The sequence below is a fragment of the Eschrichtius robustus genome, chromosome 17 (assembly GCF_028021215.1).
Source record: "Eschrichtius robustus isolate mEscRob2 chromosome 17, mEscRob2.pri, whole genome shotgun sequence".
Lineage (NCBI taxonomy): Eukaryota > Metazoa > Chordata > Mammalia > Artiodactyla > Eschrichtiidae > Eschrichtius > Eschrichtius robustus.
In genome coordinates, this window is record NC_090840.1 from 13,865,438 (window position 1) to 13,886,027 (window position 20,590).

Here is a 20,590-nt window from a genome sequence, read left to right on the forward strand (position 1 = left end):
TCACTGTACTCAACAATTGAGCTTAAAATAGTTTTGTTATGTCTTATGCTGTGCGTAGAGTTACTGGCATTGGATGGAACCATAAATGGTCATTTTCCTAGGTAATGCTAAGAGGGCTGTAACAATTTCCGAAAAGTGCTGTCATTATTCTTTTTAAATATCTTTAAAGGGGCAGTTAATTGACTTAACTTCAACCTGAAAGCTTTACGATAGAGCCAGTCAAAACTGTGTGTGTTATAAGCTTAGATAGTTCAGTATTTGTGCATCATGACAAACCTTTCTCCAGTCTTAACTTTGGTCAATAATACATAACCGTAGCCTGAGTCCTGGAGAGAGTAAAGAAGGGGAGTAAGGCTCCAAACCTGTGCTGTAATATTATTATTTTCAGACTCTAAGTTAGGTATTTGATGATGAATTTCATTTTAAGTCCACTTCATCTCTCTAAATTTGAATTTCTTCATTTCTAACATGAAGGAACTGGCCATGACATGATTTTTAAGGTCCATTCAAGATGAAAAATTTTATGGTTTCATGATTCGCTGAAGAAAGATTTTTTAAAATGACGAAAAAGCAAATGAAGAGTGATATTCAGAATCTGTAATATGTTTTCAGCTATGGTAATTTTGTGTCCCAGTTATTTCATGGAATTGGAGCCCTATATTACTTTAGCACTATGTAAAGAATAAACTAAAATTCTTTCTTTAAATTGACTTAATTTAGATGATCAAGAGCTTTCAACTAGGATAATTTCTTATGGTTATAAAGTAAGCAATTAAGATAATATTTTTAAAGTATAAAGAAGATTTAAAATTTCCAACCAAATATTGTATCACACAAATCAAGGGGATTGCTTTTATCTTTAGGGCTATATAATTGACTGATTCATTTCTTATCTTCAATATGTTGGTTTCCATTTAGATATAACCTTACATCCATTAAGATTTGCAAAGAAACCTCAAACATTGACCCCAGGGAATGCTCCTATTTATCCATTCTTTGCCATGAATCTTTTAAAATGCTAACTGACTTAGTTTCCTCCTCATCTATATTCTTTCATTTCAGGTGTTCAGGGTGACCCCTTATTTCAGCATGAATGCTACTTATTTCAATCAATTAAAATGGTTGTGTGTTTTACAGTTGATTCATGATGATAATTCCTTTCCTGGGGGCAGTTGTCCTGCTGGGCTGAGAAAAATAGATGAAAGTTTGCTTTTGCCATTCTGTTGTCACTCAAACATCAGAAGAAAAACCGAACTTGTTTTAAATTGCAGGATTTGTCAGTGACTTCTGCCAGGCCTTTGACCAAAATAAAACTTTTATAAGACTCTTTTAGGTTCTCTAGGGAAATGGAATCTGTCATAATTTTGTTTCCTCCTCATGTATCAGTATATCCTAAAAATTGTGTCTCCTTTAGAAATGAGAGATTCCTTAAAAAGTGTTGCTATTTCTTCCACTGTTCATGGCCAGTTACTCAAAGGAAGAATGCTGTGTCGTCCATACTATGTCATTTGTAGCCTGTAGCGGTGGGTGCTTCAACCTCACCAGCCTTGGTGGGTTTACAGCACTTGGAGTGGGAGAGAAAAATGGAGCCTGGGGACAAAGGAGACTGGTGAGAGGAAATCTGATGTGACCACTGTTCCGGTGGGCACAGGGGAGATAAAATGAGGGTCGGGTTCCAAAAAGAGAGGCAACGCAAATTCTACTTGAGTAGGATTTGAAAATGAGTGCATAAGACACAGTCATACAGTGACTTGGGAGTTTCGGTACTTTGAGGGAATGCAGCTTGGAGCAGGGCCCAGCCAGTTGATTGGAAACTTGTGATAAGAACCTGATTTGACATCTCAGTCTACCACCTTGGAGAGACGGCGGAAAGCTGCTATAGTACTCAGGCCTGGTCCCTTCTGGGAAGTTTAGGAAGAACTGCTATCTGGTAAGACTCCAAAGGTGCACAAATCAAAGGGAGGGATGCGGTCATATAGGATGAATTCAGGCCCTGGAAGGGAGTGGGAATGGTTAGGGCTTTCTGTGACTTGCTAACAGGGATTATTGCTCAGCTTACAGGCAGCTTTATGTATGTTCAGAGTGACTCTCGTGAGGTTAAGACAAGGCCAAGGACAAATGTCTGATGGCATGACAGTCACAGAACAGAGAGTTCCTTCAAGAGTTTTGGAGGTTAGTAGCCTTGAGCTAATGTTGGGTAACAGCTCTCTAACTCCTTCCAGGAGTGCCTGCAGACCTTTTGGGACTATCTTAGAGTTGACACTCTTGCTCCAGTAACTAAAATTCTCTTGAATAGGGATCTGAGTCTGATACACCATGACTTTGCATTATTTCCACTTTTGGTGGATTATTATTTCAAGTATGTCACTTAATTATCTAGGGTCTTATTTCCCCATTCATCAAATGAAGGGGAGTAAAATCTCTCAGGTAACTTGCCTCTCTGGAATTTTGTGCTGCTAAATTATCATTGCGTTCCTTTATATTGAATTTAAGTAAACAAGCAATTGAAATTTATTGTTCTCAAATCATATGATATAATGAAAAAAGCCTGGCTTTTGTGCAAGTTTGGTTTCCAGTCTGGACCCTTAGTATGGGGATGAAGCACCAGATCTCTTCAACGTACAGTTTGGGTTATTACCGGGGTCAGTGAAATAAATGAAAGTGCTTTGAACACTGTAAAAGGCTCTGCAGATAAGAGGTAGTATTTTAAAGCTTTGGTTCAGCCGTTAGATTTTACCCTTGAGAAATCCCCTTCATTTGTCTAATTTATGCACCTAACTACTGAAAAGGTTATGTTCCTTAAGGTTATATGGTCCCAAGCAACAGAAACTAAAAGGAAAATTGATTTAAAAGATATTGAGTAGCTCATGGAATCAATAGAAAAGCTACCCTCTCAGACTCGAAAGGGTATCTAGGCAGTTGAAGCTCTTTGGTGGTCTTATCAGTGCCCCAGCTAAAATGAATAGGTGCTAGTCATTTTTTCCATCCTTACATTACTCCATTCAAGATTCAAGATCGAAATCCAAGATTCCACTAGTCTTGCATGGGTAAATTTGCTCAGGGGAGGGCAGGGGCCCTTGATTGTCCATCAACCAATTTCCTTTTGGGGAAATGCTGATCCTCCATTGTAGGCAATCCTGGTGAGTCTCTTTTAAAAGTTTGCTGAAGTATTGGGTTGGCCAAAAGGTTCATTCGGGTTTCCCCATAAGGTGTTATGGAAAAAGCCGAACTAACTTTTTGGCCAACCCAATACTATAATCCCCATTACACAGCTTTTTAAAATGAGGGCTATATAACTTAACCAAGTTCTTACAACTAACAGAGGGCAGAGTTTAATTTGAAAATAGGCAGACTGATTCTAAAGTTTATATTCCTCATCACCATGTAATATTATATCCACTCAGATACAAATTTAGCCCATTGTTTACATGAAGTTGGTTTTTCTCCTTGCCCTTTAAAAAGTGAGTTGATAGCAGAAATTAGGCTTTTGGTCAGCATTTACATAGTGACTGTACCACAGAAGATCTGTAGTTTAATTGCTCATATTTGAAGTTCTGCTTTTGATTAGTATTGTTTACTATATCTCAGTCATATATCTTATCCAACATTTAAAACATTCCACCACTTCTTCTACTGAAGGGAGTTGTAGGGAAATGAGCCACGTTCCTGGGAAGAAGTGTGTCAGCTGTTTAATCAGAGTGACTGATTCATTTCTTAGAACAGGACCATTCTCATTCTCATTCTTAGTCTACTTTTGGGTTGATCGATAGTATTGTCATGATAACTGTAATTCTTTGGCGTCATACTGAACATTGATAAGGGAGTATCAGTAAACATTATGTCATTTAGTTATTCAGCATTATGTCCTTGATAGGCCTGTTTGGAATTGATCTCTCAAATCTGGGGAAAAAATCACAATAAAAGAGTGGGAGTTATTAATATATCAAAGTGTTGGAAGACATAAGATCAGGATAATTTTTGTGTTTTAGGAAGCAAAAAGAAACAGAATTGAAATTTGACACCTCTTGACTACCTTTTTACATGGAGAAATACAGTGCTACAAGACCATTTTAAAATCACCTCTTGTTGGTTTTGGAATCTCTTTGCTGCTTACACTTGATTAAGTTTGTGTCTGACAGTGTATTGACCTCAAAGTAATGTTCTCTTGTTATTTTATGAGTGTGAGTCTTCCATAGGTTGTGATGAGACCTGACTCTTTTTGTCCTCTCTACAAGGTGATTTGGTAGATACAAATTTGTCTACTACCTTGAGGTTGAATTGATTTATAGATGGCTCTTGTTATTTAAGGATAAGTGGTTTAGGAAGACAACCATTGAAAGTGAATTCACTTAGAAAGGAGACCAAAATTTTATAAAAAGTGGGAGAGGAGGAAAGTTTGATTGGGACTTTATCGTGGTAAAATGAAAAGTTATATTATTAGTTTGTTTTAGCTAATCTAATATGTAACGGAATTCAGGTTTTTATTTCAGTTAATAATTTGAATCTCAAAAAGAGTGAATCAAATGCTTAGTCTTTTTTGGGGTGGGTGGGGACATACATTTTATGACAAGACTCTATGATGAAACAATATGATATTCTTCATTTCATGTTTGACTTTCCTAGTATTTTAAAAAGATTTTTTTGAAAGAATATTCAAATGCTTCATTAATTTTCTCAAGAGACTCCTTTGGTATTGAAACTGTTCTCTTATGAAACACCTATCTCGTTGTCATTCAAGTCATTTTTCTTTTCTCCCATCATGAATGGGTCTAGCTCTGATAGACCTTCATCTGCCAATGCCTTGTATATGTGTGAGTGGGGAAGTTCCAAGGCCTGTCATCTTTTATCTTTTCCAAGATTATGGTTTCTCTCTGCAGTCAGTCTGTGTTTTTCTGATACTGACATTCAGCATTTAGTTGACCAGATGAGTTAGATAGACCCTGGTGTGAAGCAGGGAGAGCTGATACTGGGGTCAGATAATTAGTGACCAGTTTCATTTGACAATGATTTTTGCCACCTCATAGCTGTAAGATGTCAGTCATGAACCCTTATGCAACTTACATTAAGAGAACTTGTTGACATAAAAAAGATGTACCCTTTCAAACAGTCTAGATATGGTTTAGCAGTATTATTTTTATTGGATTTATTGAGAGGAGGCGATTTGTTCTGTCATTACAGTTCTTCCTAAATCATGATTGCAATGTTTGAAGGAACACTGGAAATTAGAATAAAACCAGAAAATAAACGTACATGCTTCTGATTGTCTTTTTTGGCTATTATCACCTTCTGAAAGCTTGCTTTGGCATCTAATGTGTCCCCTTATGAAATTCATCATGCTTCCACCTTACATTCTGTGATGATGCTTTGAAATTCATTTTTCATGTATGCTGACCTTATAATTGGCAGCCCCTTATATACCTCAAATTATAGATTCAAAAATCATTCAACTTCTTAAATTAGACTCTGAATTGTTATTATTTTCTTGCTGGATCTTGTAACACGAGACACACACAAAAAGAAGTGGACCTTGGTGAGGTGTGTTGCCCACATGGACGCCTCTGGGTCCCAGTGCGTATGTCTGAAGTCATTGTTGGATCCATCCATTTGATTGCTCTCTTAACCATATTGGGAAGTGATATTTAAGTGGTGTCCTTCATAAATTTGACAAAGAAAATTACTGGAAAATGATTGAAACCTGAAACCACAGCATGGAATGAACTGTATGAATAAATGTTTAATAATAAACATACATAATCATAAACACAGCCATCATCCCTGATATTCATCACTGTTAATTCATGCCAACTCTCATTTTATTAATGTTAAATTATAGCTGTGATCACACGGCATTTAATTCTGTGTTTACATATCTGTTTCTCCATTAGTATATGTGTTTCTTGGGAGCAGGGGTCATGTCTCATGTTATGGGTCCCCAGCATCTAGGACAGCGTCTGATACATAGCTGGTTGACTGTAATTGAATGCAGATATAATTAGCTCGTAGTTATGTATTAATTGTCATTGTCTTCTCACTATGTTTCGGCGCCTTTGGTTCATGCCAATGATTCTGACGTGGTTCTGTTCAGAGTCCAATATTTGTTTCATTATCCTGCTACTTTGATGTTCTCTAATCCTCTTTAGCACCCTGTTCTTGTTTATGGTTCACAAATGTACCATGCAAGATTTTTCACTTTTTTTGTGTTAAAGTTGAACACCCTGCAAGTGTTTGAAATTCAGTCTTTGTAAAGTCTTTGTAAATTTCTGTAGTACAGATTCTGTTTCCTCTGTCTAACGGTGGGTTTCCCTTACTACTTTTCACCCTTAGCACTGCTGGACAGTGGTGATGGAGGAGGAATAAGTAGGTTTGCACAGCTTGGGGTAGAAAGAGAGAAGCTTTTGGAATGAGAGGATATTGGTGGGTACATCTCCCACCACTGGTCACAGTTATCTATTTATGATTACTTCTTACCTTGACCTACCAGTTAACCTTCCTTTCCTGGTCTAATGAAAACAGTCAGGATTAGAACCATGCAGGTAATTTCCTAGTTGGAGTTTTGCTGTATTTAATTCTACATATGTAATTCATCACAAGCAAACGGTCTCTGATTTTTACATGGTAAATGTAGCTTTCTAAAGGGAAATTCAAATTAAAAATGATAAATCATCTTGATAAAAGTATATTATTTTGGCTCTTTCAAAAATCTATTATGTACATTTTGTATATAAATTTTTATTGAGATATAGTTGACATACAATTTTATGTTACTTTCTGGTGTAGGACATAGTGATTTGATGTTTGCATACATTGTGAAATGATCACTACAGTAAGTCTAGTTACAATCTATCACCATACAAAGTTAATACAATATTATTGACTGTATTCCCATGTGGTACAGTACATCCCCATAACTTATGTATTTTATAACTGCACGTTTGTACTTCTTGATCCCCTTCGCCCATTTCGTCCCCCTCCGTGACCACCCTCCTCTCTGGCAACCACCATCTGTTCTCTGTATTTGTGAGTCTGGGTTTTGTTTTATTTTGTATGTTTGTTTGTTTTATTCTTTAGATTCCACATATAAGTGAAATCTTTGGCATCTGTCTTTCTCCCTCTGACTAACTTCACTTAGTATAATACCCCCCAACATCCATTCATGTTGTCGCAAATGGCAAGATTTCATTCTTTTTTATGGCTGCGTAGTATTCTATTATATATACATATACCATATCTTCTTTATCCTTTCATCCATTGATGGAAACTTAGGTTGTTTCCATATCTTGGCTATTGGCTATAATGCTGCAATTAACATAGGGGTTCCTAAATCTTTTCTGAATTAGTGGTTTTGTTTTCTTGGGTTAGGTACCTAGTAGTGGAATTGCTGGATCATACAGTGGATCTATTTGCAATTTTTTGAAGAACCTCCATACTGTTTTTTTATAGTGGCTACACCAATTTACATTTCCACTAACAGTGTACAAGGGTTCCTTTTTCTCTGCATCCTTGCCAACACTTGTTATTTCTTGTCTTTTTGTTAATAGTCCTAGTCCTGACAGGTGTAAGGTGATATCTAAATAGAGAGCCCAGAAATAAACCCACAGATAGATGGTCAATTAATTTATGACAAAGGAGGCAGGAGTATACAATGGGGGAAAGGACAATCTCTTCAACAAATGGTGCTGGGAAAACTGGACCATTATCTTATGTGACATACAAAAATTTACTCAAAATGGATTAAAAACTTGAATGTAAGACCTGAAAACATAAAGCTCCTGGAAGAAAACTTAGGCAGTAAGCTCCTTGACATCATTCTTAGTGATGCTTTTTTGGATCTGACTCCAAAAGCAAGGGAAACAAAAGCAAAAAAAAACAAATGGGAGTTATCAAACTCAAAAGCCTCTCCACAGTGAAGGAAACCATCTACAAAATGCAAAGGCAACCTACTGAATGGGAGAAGATATTTGCAAGTCATATACCCCATAAAGGGTTAATATCCAAAATATATAAGAACTCATACAATTCAATAACAATAACAACAAAAAAATCTGATTAAAAATGGGCAGAGGATCTGAATAGACATTTTTCCAAAGAAGACATATAGATGGGCACCAGACACATAACAAGATGCTCACTAATCATCAGGGAAATGCAAATCAAAACCACAATGAGATATCACCTTATTTTAGTTATTTTTTAAGGAATTGCTAAAAGACAGCAGGACTCTAAATCATATGGGTAAAAACATTATTTAAAAATATCTTCATTAAATATGTACAGATACACATTACATTATGTGGAATGGCTTTAGGGTAGTTCAAAATTAATGATTTACACAAAGCCCTCTTATTTTTTAAAAACAGTTCTTTCACACCTTCCCTCTCAAATGTTGGTTTGATGATATATCACTACACTGTTAAAATAGCTTATTTTCTTGGGCACTATTTTCTTCATGATCACAATTTTTTCACAATACCATAATCTGCTGCCTCTGACATCTAGAAAGTGACCCATGAAACAGTCTACAAAGCTAATTTAATAAAATTAACACGCTTTTTAAAATTTTAGAACTAGGAGTGGCCGACTTGCTGGAGATTTATATTAGGAGAAAATGTTTAACACATTGCCTGGCACATTGTAGAAATATTAAAAACCTGACTTTAGTATTCCTCTAGATCACAGTGTTTATTATATATGGTTGCTCAATGACTAAATTTGTATTGGCCAAAGAATAGATATCTAGATTTAAAAATTAGCATCAATTTTCAAAATGAAGATAAAATACTAACCAGGTAAAATAACATTATACAGATTTTATTGAATATTCGGTGATGATGAAATGTACCATAGGTGTAACTGCGATCTGTAACATATGATAAACATCTCTTCTGTCCTGGGCTCTGGGAAGCAGCTGGGACTACCTGGCAGGGCCCTGTGCTCACCTTCATCTCCACGTTAGCAGGGTTGCTATACTGTGCACTTGAGCGCCTGAGCTCAGGCTTCCAAAGGAGTGTTGCTTCAAGTGTTGACAGAATACGACAATGTATCAGAATCTACTGGAATGGTCTGGGACCTACCCCAGATGTACTCAGTTTCCATCTGTGAGGATAGTGCCAGGGAATCTAAAAGTTTTTAACCGTCCCATCAGGTGTGTCTTCCAAACTCTGAAATTTGAGCACCATTGTCTTAGAGGCTTTGCTCTCTTCCAGTAATCTGCCCAGCTTGTTTTATTGCTTCCACATTTTTTGTTTTCTAGCTAATTTGTCTGACATGCTCATTTTGATAAACTCTAGTGCTCTTGACTGTTTCCTAGCAATCTGATGTTTGTAATCATTCAATTTCAGTCATTCAATTTCAATTGTGTAGCTTCGCTTCTTTATCCCTAACCCCAGAAACTCTCTTGCCATTTCTAGATAATGAAAAAAAATGCACACAATTTTCAAAATATCATAAACCTCATGCATTTCACAGACAAAGCTGTGAGTTTTTGTTTTTTCCACTACAGAGAAAGGTAGATTATATCATGTAAGTGAGGGAGAAATATGACTCAACATTAGTCAAAAACAGACATTTATTAAGTGTCTGCTTGCAGATAGGATGAATTTGAAGTGAGAGGCATATCGTGATTACACGAGAGACTGTATCTACACTTGGCCAAATTTTCTTCAATATTTATAATAATGTATGTACCTGTGTTTCAAAAATTTTTGATGATTTTTAGTCACCATTGTCGTGGAAATAATACACAGATTAAATCATGGTAAAATCAAAGACACAGTGGACATTCTTTTAGAATGAGGTTTTTAGACAAATCTGTATGTTTTGACACAGATTTTTTTAAGTACATAAGCATTTCCCTAGGAATTATTTAAATTATTCATGAAGATATTTCATGTGATGATAGTAGATTACTATGGTAGAAGATAGTAAAGGTGATACTGTATTAATTGTTGAAGTCTGCTGTTAAATATTAAAGACACATCACCTCAGTAATAGAAACGTCTCAGTAGGATTTAGTAAAGTGTGTGTTATGTGTGTATTGTCAGATATACTTTGTATATTTGTGGCAATATGGGCTTGATGTCCTTACCCCATAAAATTGCATTAATTGATAATTAAGCAGATGCTTTGAGTTGCTTATGGAAAGAAGTGTTGACCTCGAAGAGGTCAATTAATCTTATTCTGAGTTTTGATCAGGAGCTAGGAGCTGATGGGAACTTATGATGATGCCTTCAATATAATGTATCTGTATATTAGTGAGAGTTTTGAGAGCTTGCTGTGATATCAATCTGGATTAAATGAATCAAAAGTCAAGCTATTCAAGTATAGGCTAGAGGAAAGGGACCTGGGAGCACTTTGACTATAGGGGCACTTTGAATCAATTGTAGGATGAGGTTGCCATAAATATGCTAATATAACCTTATGCTAAATTAATATATATGTATTGTAGGGGACTGGAGAAATAATAGTATCACTGCTGTATTCTTCATTTGCCAGCTCACATCCAAATGATTGTATTCACTTCTGGAGGTGTTCATGTTAAGGGAAACCCTGACAAACTGGAGAAGGTCCAGAGGAGATCTAGCAGGATCTTCCAGGTTTCTGAAATCAAGCCATATGGTCAAAAGGCAACGGTGTTACAGAGCCTGGAAGGCAGAAGGAAGCATGTTAGCTATGTTCAGATATTGGTCGGCCTTTCACGAAGAGGATGTCCACCCACTCCTAGGAGGAAAAATAGTCAGTGCGTGAAAATCATGGTAGATTTTGGCTCTACAGTAAGAAAAACCTTTCTAATAATTAGACTAAATAAAGAAATGGAATCTTATGAAGGAATGAGCTTAATTTTACTGGAAGTATCCAAATACAAGCTGGAAGGCCTTTTTTTGTCAAGGCAGGAGTCGATGTTCTCTGAGGCAACAAGATGTGTCCACCCTCAATGACCTGAGAAATAACATTGTCTTTCATGAACTAAACCATAAAATCAACATAAAGTGAAACACAGCAGAGATCAGAAATAAAGGAAGGAATCCTGCAGAATCAGATCACCTTCAATGCTAGTAATCATAATTGTAATAGCCTTTATTGCGTCCTTTCTATGCGTTAGGCATGTGCCGGGAGTTTTGCATATATTGCTTTATTAATTTTCACTCTGACTGTATACATTAAGCACGATTATCCCTTTTCTACAGTGGTTTGAAGGCATATGAACATAGCTACAGAATCAAAGGAGCCAATCAGATGTTTGACTTGTTGGCATTGAAAGTAGAGAAAAGAGAGAAAGGTCTAGGAGGGAGAGGCACACAGAGAGACAGATAGACTTCGGACAGTCTTGTCCAGGTGGTAGATAGAGTCTCCTAGCCCAGTGCTTACAGAAACTCCCCTTAAATCCACCTTGCCAAGATTCTTTCTATTGATGTTTGGCTTTTCAAATGGGTTAAGTTTACAAAGGGAGATTGTGTTAGCCATACTCATGGGACCATTCAGCGTGTATTTCAGTTATCATCAAGAATAATATATCCGCTTTCTGTTTTACACATTGGTCCCCATGAGTTCTTCTTGGACAGTATCTCCCCGGAGGCTATATATGAGGATGGAATAAATGGCCTCTAGCCATTATAGTTCGCTCAAATTCACATTAAATTCTCCTTATATTTATTAACAAAGATAATAACCACAAACAAGTCAGAAAATGTATTGTTAGTAATTCTTTCATTTAGGAATACATCTATAAATAAATACCTACATATTTAATTTGGGAAACTTACTTGGAAGACTGGTTAATATGAAAATTAGCCTAATATTGGCAATAACCCTTTATAATGTAATGAATTATTTTCCTGCCTTGGCACTTATGGGCTGCTGTATGGAATAGTCTAAGGTGAAGTGTTTTGTACCTTTTGTAAAACTGCTACTAATAAAGCCACTTTTCATAAGGTTGTGTAGGTCCCTTGTGCAAAAATCAATATTGTTTCCTTTTTTTTTACATTTTTTACATTTCTAATACTATTGTATCTTAATTTTTTTCTAAGGGAGGATGGTATTCACTATAAATTAGAAATCATTGCCACTGAAACTGGGATTTATATTGATATTTGATGACATTTTTTGCTTAATTATCACGTGACACTGTATATGAAATAGTGTAAATGTTTCACAGGTCTCCATTTCTATTTCTATATCTACCCTTTTGACAAAAGGAAAGAAGAGAGGGAAGTATTTAAAATTTAAAATGTGGGGCTTCCCTGGTGGCGCAGTGGTTGAGAATCTGCCTGCCAGTGCAGGGGACACGGGTTCGAGCCCTGGTCTGGGAAGATCCCACATGCTGCGGAGCAACTAGGCCCGTGAGCCACAACTACTGAGCCTGCGTGTCTGGAGCCTGTGCTCCTCAATGGGAGAGGCCACAATAGTGAAAGGCCCGCGCACCACGATGAAGAGCGGCCCCTGCTTGCCGCAACTAGAGAAAGCCCTAGCACAGAAACGAAGACCCAACATAGCAATCAATCAATCAATCAATCAATCAATCTTTAAAAAAAAATTTTTTTTTAATGTGTTTGTAATATAGATACTTAGATTAACACGGTAACACTGTCTTAATTAACTTCCCTTTCGGGAAGTTTCTTATTATAGTTATATGAGTTATCTTTTTAAAAAATTTTCTTTATTTTTTTAATTAAAAAAATAATTTTATTGACGTATAGCTGCTTTACAATGCTATGCCAGTCTCTGCTGTACAGCAGCGTGACTCAGTTATGCACATGTAGACAGTCTTTTTTTATATTCTTTGCCATTATGGTTTATCACAGGATGTTGAATATAGGTCCCTGTGCTGTGCAGTAGGACCTTGTTGTTTATCCATTCTAAATGTAATAGTTTGCATCTTCCAACCCCTAACATGAGTTATCCTTTTAATTTAAATTTTTATAAGTGATCAGAAAAACTATACCTATTGTTATGGTGAAAATATGAAATTAACATTAATGTTCTGAGTTTAAAATATCAAAAATTAAAATTAATGCATTAAGTTTAAAAAGAATCAGAAATTTGTTCCCGGATTTAAAGAGACCAGGCATGTTTATATTTAAAACAGAAGTATTCTTGAAGAGCACACTTAACAGATCTCTACTGAAAATTTCCTTGTTTTTGGTCCAACTCAGTGACTCAGGGCATTAGTTATGCTAGTCTAGGTTGTAGAAAAGAATAGACTACAACATTTATAATGGCTCAAAATAGGTGTTTTTGATCAGCTCACACAACAACCCAATGTGTGTGTTCTGCTCAGTGGGCAGTTTTCCTTTTTTTTTTTAAATAAATTTATTTATTTTTACTTATTTATTTATTTTTGGCTGCATTGGGTCTTTGTTGCTGCGCGCAGGCTTTCTCTAGTTGCGGTGAGCGGGGGCTTACTCTTCATTTTGGTGTGCAGGCTTCTCACTGCAGTGGCTTCTCTTGTTGCGGAGCATGGGCTCTAGGCCTGTGGGCTTCAGTAGTTGTGGCTCATAGGCTCTAGAGCGCAGGCTCAGTAGTTGTGGTGCACGGGCTTAGTTGCTCTGTGGCATGTGGAATCTTCCTGGACCAGGGCTTGATCCCATGTCGCCTGCATTGGCAGGCGGATTCTTAACCACTGCACCACCAGGGGAGTCCCAGTTTTCCTTTTTTGATACTTCAGGGACCCAGGCTCCTTCCCTCTTGTGGTTCCTTTCAACTTCCAATGGTAAGCACTTGTTTTAAGCATCAGTTTTGTCACTAATCATATGACCTTGTGGGCACTCAATGAAGGTTTATTTAGTGAATGAGTTTGCCAATGCAACTATTAATAACTGTGGCAAGAGTGCTATGGAATGTTGTTCTCTTTACATAGATTTTTTTCTTTTTATTTCTTCTTTTTTCTTCCTCTCCATCCTAGAAGTGGATACAGATGGCCCTCCGTATTGCGGGTTCCGCATCTGAAGATTTAGCCAACTTCAGATTGAAAATACTCAGGGAAAATAATTCCAGAAAGTTTCAAAAAACAAAACTTGCACCAGCAACTATTAGATAGCATTTACATTGTATTTGTGACATAGCATTAACATTGTATTAGGTCTTAGAAGTAATCTTGAGATTATTTACAATATACAGGAAGAGGGTCATAGGTTATATACAAATACTATGCCATTTTACTTAAGCAACTTGAGCACCCTCAGATTTTGGTATCTTCAGGGGTCTTGGAAGTGATCCCCCACGGATACAAAGGGATGACTGTATATAAATTGAGACCTGCTAAACGTTTAGACAATTTCATGTACTTTGCTATCTGTTCATGGAGCTCTTTTTCCAGACCAGGGAAAGCAAGGAGGAGGATGAAAGGAATATTAGGGACATTAATGTTATGAGTTAGTTTGAAATCATCTCCTTTTTAGAGAACAAAGGTGAAATGTGTCATGTATGCTGTGTATGCATACATAAATAAAACAGCTAAAAGGAGACATAGACTCTCTTAAGAGTAGCTGTATTTAGTGTTACTGACCAGGAGGAGACTGGGAGGGAAGGATACCTACGTTCAGTGTATAAATATTTATACTGTTTGAACTTTTATCCTGTCCATATATTGCATCTTAAAATAAAAACAAACCACTTTTAAGGAGAAAAAAGAATTACACACGAAAGTTTCTGTTAAGTAATCAGACATTACTTTCTCCATTTTTCCTGACTTAGGGGTCCAACATTACCGACGCCTGTACTGAAATGCTAATGTGTGGAGTCTTATTAAAAATTTCTTCTGGAAATATTCAAGAACGGGTGTTTTTTCTTTTCGATAACCTTTTGGTGTATTGCAAAAGAAAACACAGGTAAGAATATAGACAGGTAATAGTTCAGAAACTGTTTATCTATCGCACATGTTCAGCCTTTCCTCTGTTCCCGGGAACTCATGACCTCATCAGTAAACTTCCACATACTCTTAGCTTCTTCTCCTTGCACGTTGAAGAAAGGGAACGGGTTAGGATTAGAGCCAAGAGATAATTAAATTGCTGTCTTTCTATCTTAATGAGCTTTTTAAAAAATTCCTTTTTACCATCCGTGAAAATGAACCTGTTTATTTCTTGTAATATGCTCTTCTAAATTTTTTGTGTTTGGTAACAAGATTGGGATTAGTACAAATGGGCTTTAGGAAGATCTAGAAGAAGCTGTTAATTCTACCTGTATGAAACTCTTTTAAAAATTATAAGGTGATTCAAGTTGTTTAGGTGCAATTATTTTTTTCCCCAACTTTACTGAGGTATAATTGACAAAATTGTAAGATAAAGTGTACAGTGTGATGATTTATGTATACATGGTGAAAGGATTCCCCCATTGAATTAATTAACACATCCATCTAGGTGCGATTATTAAAGGCATCTGTTTGAGAATGAGATCTTTTCTTCATTAGAGTTATCTCATCCTTATATATATGCCTGCCCCCAAGGCCAAAGCTTTTGCAAAATTAACAGTGTACAAATGACGTGAACCTTCATGGTCTCATAGCTGTAATTGTTAAATAAAGTAAGCAATAGGAAAAGTTTTACAAAATTAAAATCATGCTGTTTAGCAAATAGCCTTAAAGTATGTATAGTGAAAGTGGACCAAATACATAGTGATTAAAAATGGAAATCACTAAATAAACCTATTATGTCCATTCCCTTCCTGAACTGGAATGGTGTGAATATACCATCTGTTTCATTCATTTTAGAATACTTTATCTACGTTACCATATACTTTCTAAGCTCTAAAGATCTTTCAGAGAATATGAGTAAACTGAACCTTTTCTGAAACTTCCATAATTTTGTAATTATAGGAGCCAGGGACTGGTGATTTTACTTTAGTTCTACAGCTACATTCTTTAAAGACCAGAGTGCTGGATTAGGCACCCCAACTCTGGATATTTCTGATGCTATTCATTTTAGGAGAAACTAGTTTAAAAACAATTTATTGTGCGATATTAGATACATATAACATGATATTGCTTCCTTTGGCTTGTTTATGATCTTTGTAAGATAGTATCCCAGTGTATTGTCTTCTGCAGTTTACATTTTGTATACAATATGGTTTGTAAACTATATATTCCTGTGTGTAGCAATAATTTATTCATTTTAACTGCTGCATAAGAGTTCATTGGTTGAGGGACTTACCCGGCAGTCCATTGGTTAAGACTCCACCTTCCAATGCAGCGGGCATGGAGTCAATCCCTGGTCGGGGAGCTAAGATCCCACATGCCACGCAGTGCGGCCAAGAAAAAAAAAAAAAGATTTCATTGGTTGAATATATCACAATTTAATTATTCATTCTCCTATCAATGGACTTTAGGGTTGTTTCCAGTTTTTCTGCTATTGTGACATTACTGTACACATATCCTGGTGACCGTTAAAATTCATCAGGAGGGAAGTGACAGAATCAAGTTATGCAAGTACTCAACACTACAATATAGAGCAAAATTATTTTGAAACCAAAGGTTTTTCAATTTTCATACTTCAATAGGGTCATTTTCTGAAGGGACCAAAGATCTCTTTATTTAAGCTAAGTGTTACAGTATTGGTCAGACACTTACTGGGATTTCATTTTGAGTATTAATATCTACAGGTCAAGAAAAATATAAAAAACCTGGACAGAGGTCACAGCAAGATCACAAAGAAAATTAATGCTTTGGAAAATGGGACCCAAAGATAGATTCTATAGTGTGTGTGTGTGTGTGTGTGTGTGTATACATATATATTGATAATAATATATAAAAAAAATATAAACATGCCATAATTATTTGCCTGTGACTAAAACTGCTATTGAGGATATTAAGCTTTGAAAAATATGATTGATTTTAAGTATGATGTACCAACTTATAAGAAATTCTTTTTTGCAAGACACCGTGACACTGTTTCCTCCCTGAGAGACGGTGCAGTTGCCTGCATGTTCGTCTGCTCTGCATTCTTCTCTCTTTGGCCTCCAGTGATGCCAACTTTCATAGCTACCTGGCCTGAATCCTTAATTTAAAGCAGTTATTTAGGCTTTCTACAAAGGACATTTAGAGGTCGCTTTCAAAATGAACATGGGTGTGCAGGATGGTGAAGGCCTGGGGCTGGCAGACCGTCAGTCAGATTAATTAATCAATTTAGTTTTGTTTAGTGGTGATGCAGGATTATGAAGTTTTGATGAGGGTTTAGGACATGTAAGCTGGAATATGCTCTCTTTTCTAAAGGAACTCAGGGAGAACGATAGCACCTTGAGAATCCCCTCCCTTCACCTCCCCCTTCCACTCCAGGGCAGGTGTCAAATGCAAAGGAGAGGAGGGAAGGGAGCACTGCACTAGTGTACTTGACATCTTAACTTTTGCTCAGTGTGTCTGTGTAACACAATACATTAATAATTATTTCAGTATATTCAGTTGTTAGCAGACTTTTGTCAGTGAGTCAAATTGAATAGTTCAGGTCAACTGAAGTCTCTTGAATGACGAGGTATTACTTGATCTTCTTGAATTATTTCTTAGAATCTTTCCTCTTTAATTTAATATATTTAAAAAACCCAGTTTTGAAAACACTATCCCTGAGTGTTCAAGTATGAACACTCATACTTGAATGTTTATACTTAATGTTTATACATCATTTATACTTAATGATTCAAGTATAAATATATATAACTGCCTAATTCATTATTACAAATGTTCATCTGTAAACCTGGATTTTTTTTTTTTTTTTTTTTTTTACTTTGTGTTGCATAGGTTTTAAGATTAAAGGCTGGTACCATACACAAAATTTTGAAATGTTTTGGACTATTTTAAAAATAAATAAGATCTTTATGAAGGATTATAAATGTATTGAGAGACTTATCTCTCAAGTATACAGTTATCATATCATAAAAACAATATAGGGAAATATTTTACGGCTAGATAATGCTTAATAACCTCCAGCACAGTCAAATTTCTTTGAAGAAGGATCATAAGTATTAACTGAATTTCACCAGGGATTGAAAAAACAGGAATTACCAGCTGGTTACTGATAAATGAGAAATGAAGGTGAAATAAATCAAATGAAATTGTAAATAACCAACTTTTAGTGTCCGTCAGAGTTTGATTAGGCATCTTTGATGTCATATATTGAGCAAAAGTACATATTTACCCTCCTATCTGTATGTTGTCCTTAGCCTACAGCTTCAGTTTATTTAAAAAACTAGCACACAAGTCACATCTTACAGAGCAACCTGTGCTGTTATGAATGGGAAGACACGAGTAAAAAATACCAAGAGCCTAACATTTGACATTGTTGACTGCATTGGTATCTCTTTTTCAAAGAATTATTGCTTTAACACTGTTTTGCATTAAGTTTAGTAACCAAGTTTTTGTGATTTCATTCAATTGTAAGACGGTTGAAGAACAGCAAAGCGTCTACCGATGGACATCGGTACGTTTTTCGTGGCCGGATCAATACAGAGGTGATGGAAGTGGAGAATGTGGATGATGGCACAGGTAAGTGATTGGTAGATTTAAAATGGAATGCCAATAATAAACTCCCTTGTAAGACAGACTTTTCACTTGAATAATTCATTTGCAGTGAATTTCAGCTTAGAAATACTTTGTTAGGTAGAGCAGTCACAGGAAAAAGTCAAGATAAGGGAGAGGAGGACGCTTATAAAATGGAAAATTATATTCGGCTGAAACATGTTAAACCCTAGCATTAAACACAGAGATACAAAAATAGCTGGGAGTGTCATAAAGTAGTAGTAATGTCCATAATGTACATATTTGTTTGATCGTGATGCTATTAAAATTATCCAGCTTAAGAGCTATCGTAAGAAAACATTGAACCTCCAGAATTACTTTTCATGGTTCAGGCTTGGAAAGCCATTCAAAAAGTAGCACCAGATCATTTGTATACTGTCCTGACAACTAGTTTATTTGTGTGGTTGGACAGAGGGCGAGAATGTTTGACCTCTAAAATGTGGTCTGTAGTGCAGTGTTGGACAAACCATAGATTACAATACAGTAGTCAAATTTGAATTGGATAGGATGAAAATTCTTTATTCTTAAGGTATTCTTGAAAAGTGAATAGATATTTCAAAGGCAAGGTTCAGCTGTCATTTTTAATATAAATATTTGAATGTATTTAAGATACTGAATGCATTGTTTTTATAAAACTAAATTTTGCTTATTAAAAAAATTGGAATTTGCAGAAAAATAGGTGAAAAATAGTAGATAATCTTATCAACCAAAGACAAATAAAGGAGAAAATTTTTTTTAAATGTCTTCAATTTTCCTTTGGTGCACAGGTAAAAAAATACTTGAAACATGAACTTTATAATTTTGTATCCTTTTCCATTTAAATAAAAGCATTATCTTAATGATAGTCCTCTTTATCTTCATGTTTTGTCACCAAATAAACATAGTTTTTATTGTTGCATAACAGTCAATTAAACAGATAAACCATAGTTACCTTAACAACTTGTATTGTTTCGTAAGCTGGATTTAATACATTCTTAATTAAAAAGTGGCATAACTTTACAATGTTGAAAAGAGTACCGAGAATATAATAGCTGTTTTCTTTTTTTTTTTAATAATTTTTTAAAAAATTTATTTATTATTTATTTTTGGCTGTGTTGGGTCTTCGTTTCTATGCGAGGGCTTTCTCTAGTTGCGGCAAGTGGGGGCCACTCTTCATCGCGATGCACGGGCCTCTCACTATCGCGGCCCCTCTTGTTGCGGAGCACAGGCTCCAGACGCACAGGCTCAGTAGTTGTGGCTCACGGGCCCAGTTGCTCCGCGGCATGTGGGATCCTCCCAGACCAGGGCTCGAACCCGTGTCCCCTGCATTGGCAGGCAGATTCTCAACCACTGCGCCACCAGGGAAGCCCGCTGTTTTCTGATACACTTAAATTTTCAGTGTTATTAATTTGAGGCACTGTTTTGGGAATTTAAAAAGGTCAATGGGGAAGCTACTTTTTAGAGTTTTAAAAGGAAAAATTAGAAACATTTTTTTCCCCATAAATAATGTCATATGTTATTTTGGATGCCAGAAAAGTGTTCTTTTATTGTTTGACAAAATCAAACATTTATTCTAAAAAATAATTTTCTCAACATTAAATACTTATAATGTGAGTGTATTGTAATTTTAAAAATTTCTCTTAGAAATTTATGCATTCCCACTGCTGATCACCAGAATTCAGGTTAAATACATTACTTAGACACCAATTTCTTGATGTTTTAAATAATATATTCTGGCAGTTTCTTCTGTTTTCTAGCCTAACAATACAATACTTGGCTATTGTTTATCTTATTAAAATGCAAGTTATTGAAAGGATACCACACTATCCCATGAGATTTATAGTTAGTTGTATCAGTTTTAGAAAAACCCCATCTCATTGTATAAACCTTTGCGGAATTAAGAGTAAGGAATTTGCAAACTGGATAGCTTCAAAATAATTAGTGACTTGTTCAAGGCTGCCTCTTGGATTTTTCTTTTTTTTTTTAAAAAAACAATCAGTGACTAGAGACTGTTGAACTTGGATATTCCACACTTAGTGAATGACAGTTTTAATTCCATTTCTTCTTGACACTTCCTATAAAATTAATATTTTAGATCCACTGAAACTTACAGATTTC

At 35.8% G+C, this 20,590-nt stretch overlaps 1 protein-coding gene across 2 annotated transcripts in view; it reads left to right on the forward strand.

Annotated features, from left to right (window-relative positions):
* PREX2 (phosphatidylinositol-3,4,5-trisphosphate dependent Rac exchange factor 2) overlaps positions 1-20,590 on the forward strand; it is a 291,158-nt gene that overhangs the window by 92,027 nt on the left and 178,541 nt on the right. For both annotated transcript variants that reach the window (XM_068525808.1, XM_068525809.1), the window contains exons 7-8: positions 14,689-14,822; positions 18,357-18,460. In XM_068525808.1, the coding sequence (XP_068381909.1) occupies positions 14,689-14,822; positions 18,357-18,460 (238 nt within the window). The remainder of the gene's footprint in view (positions 1-14,688; positions 14,823-18,356; positions 18,461-20,590) is intronic.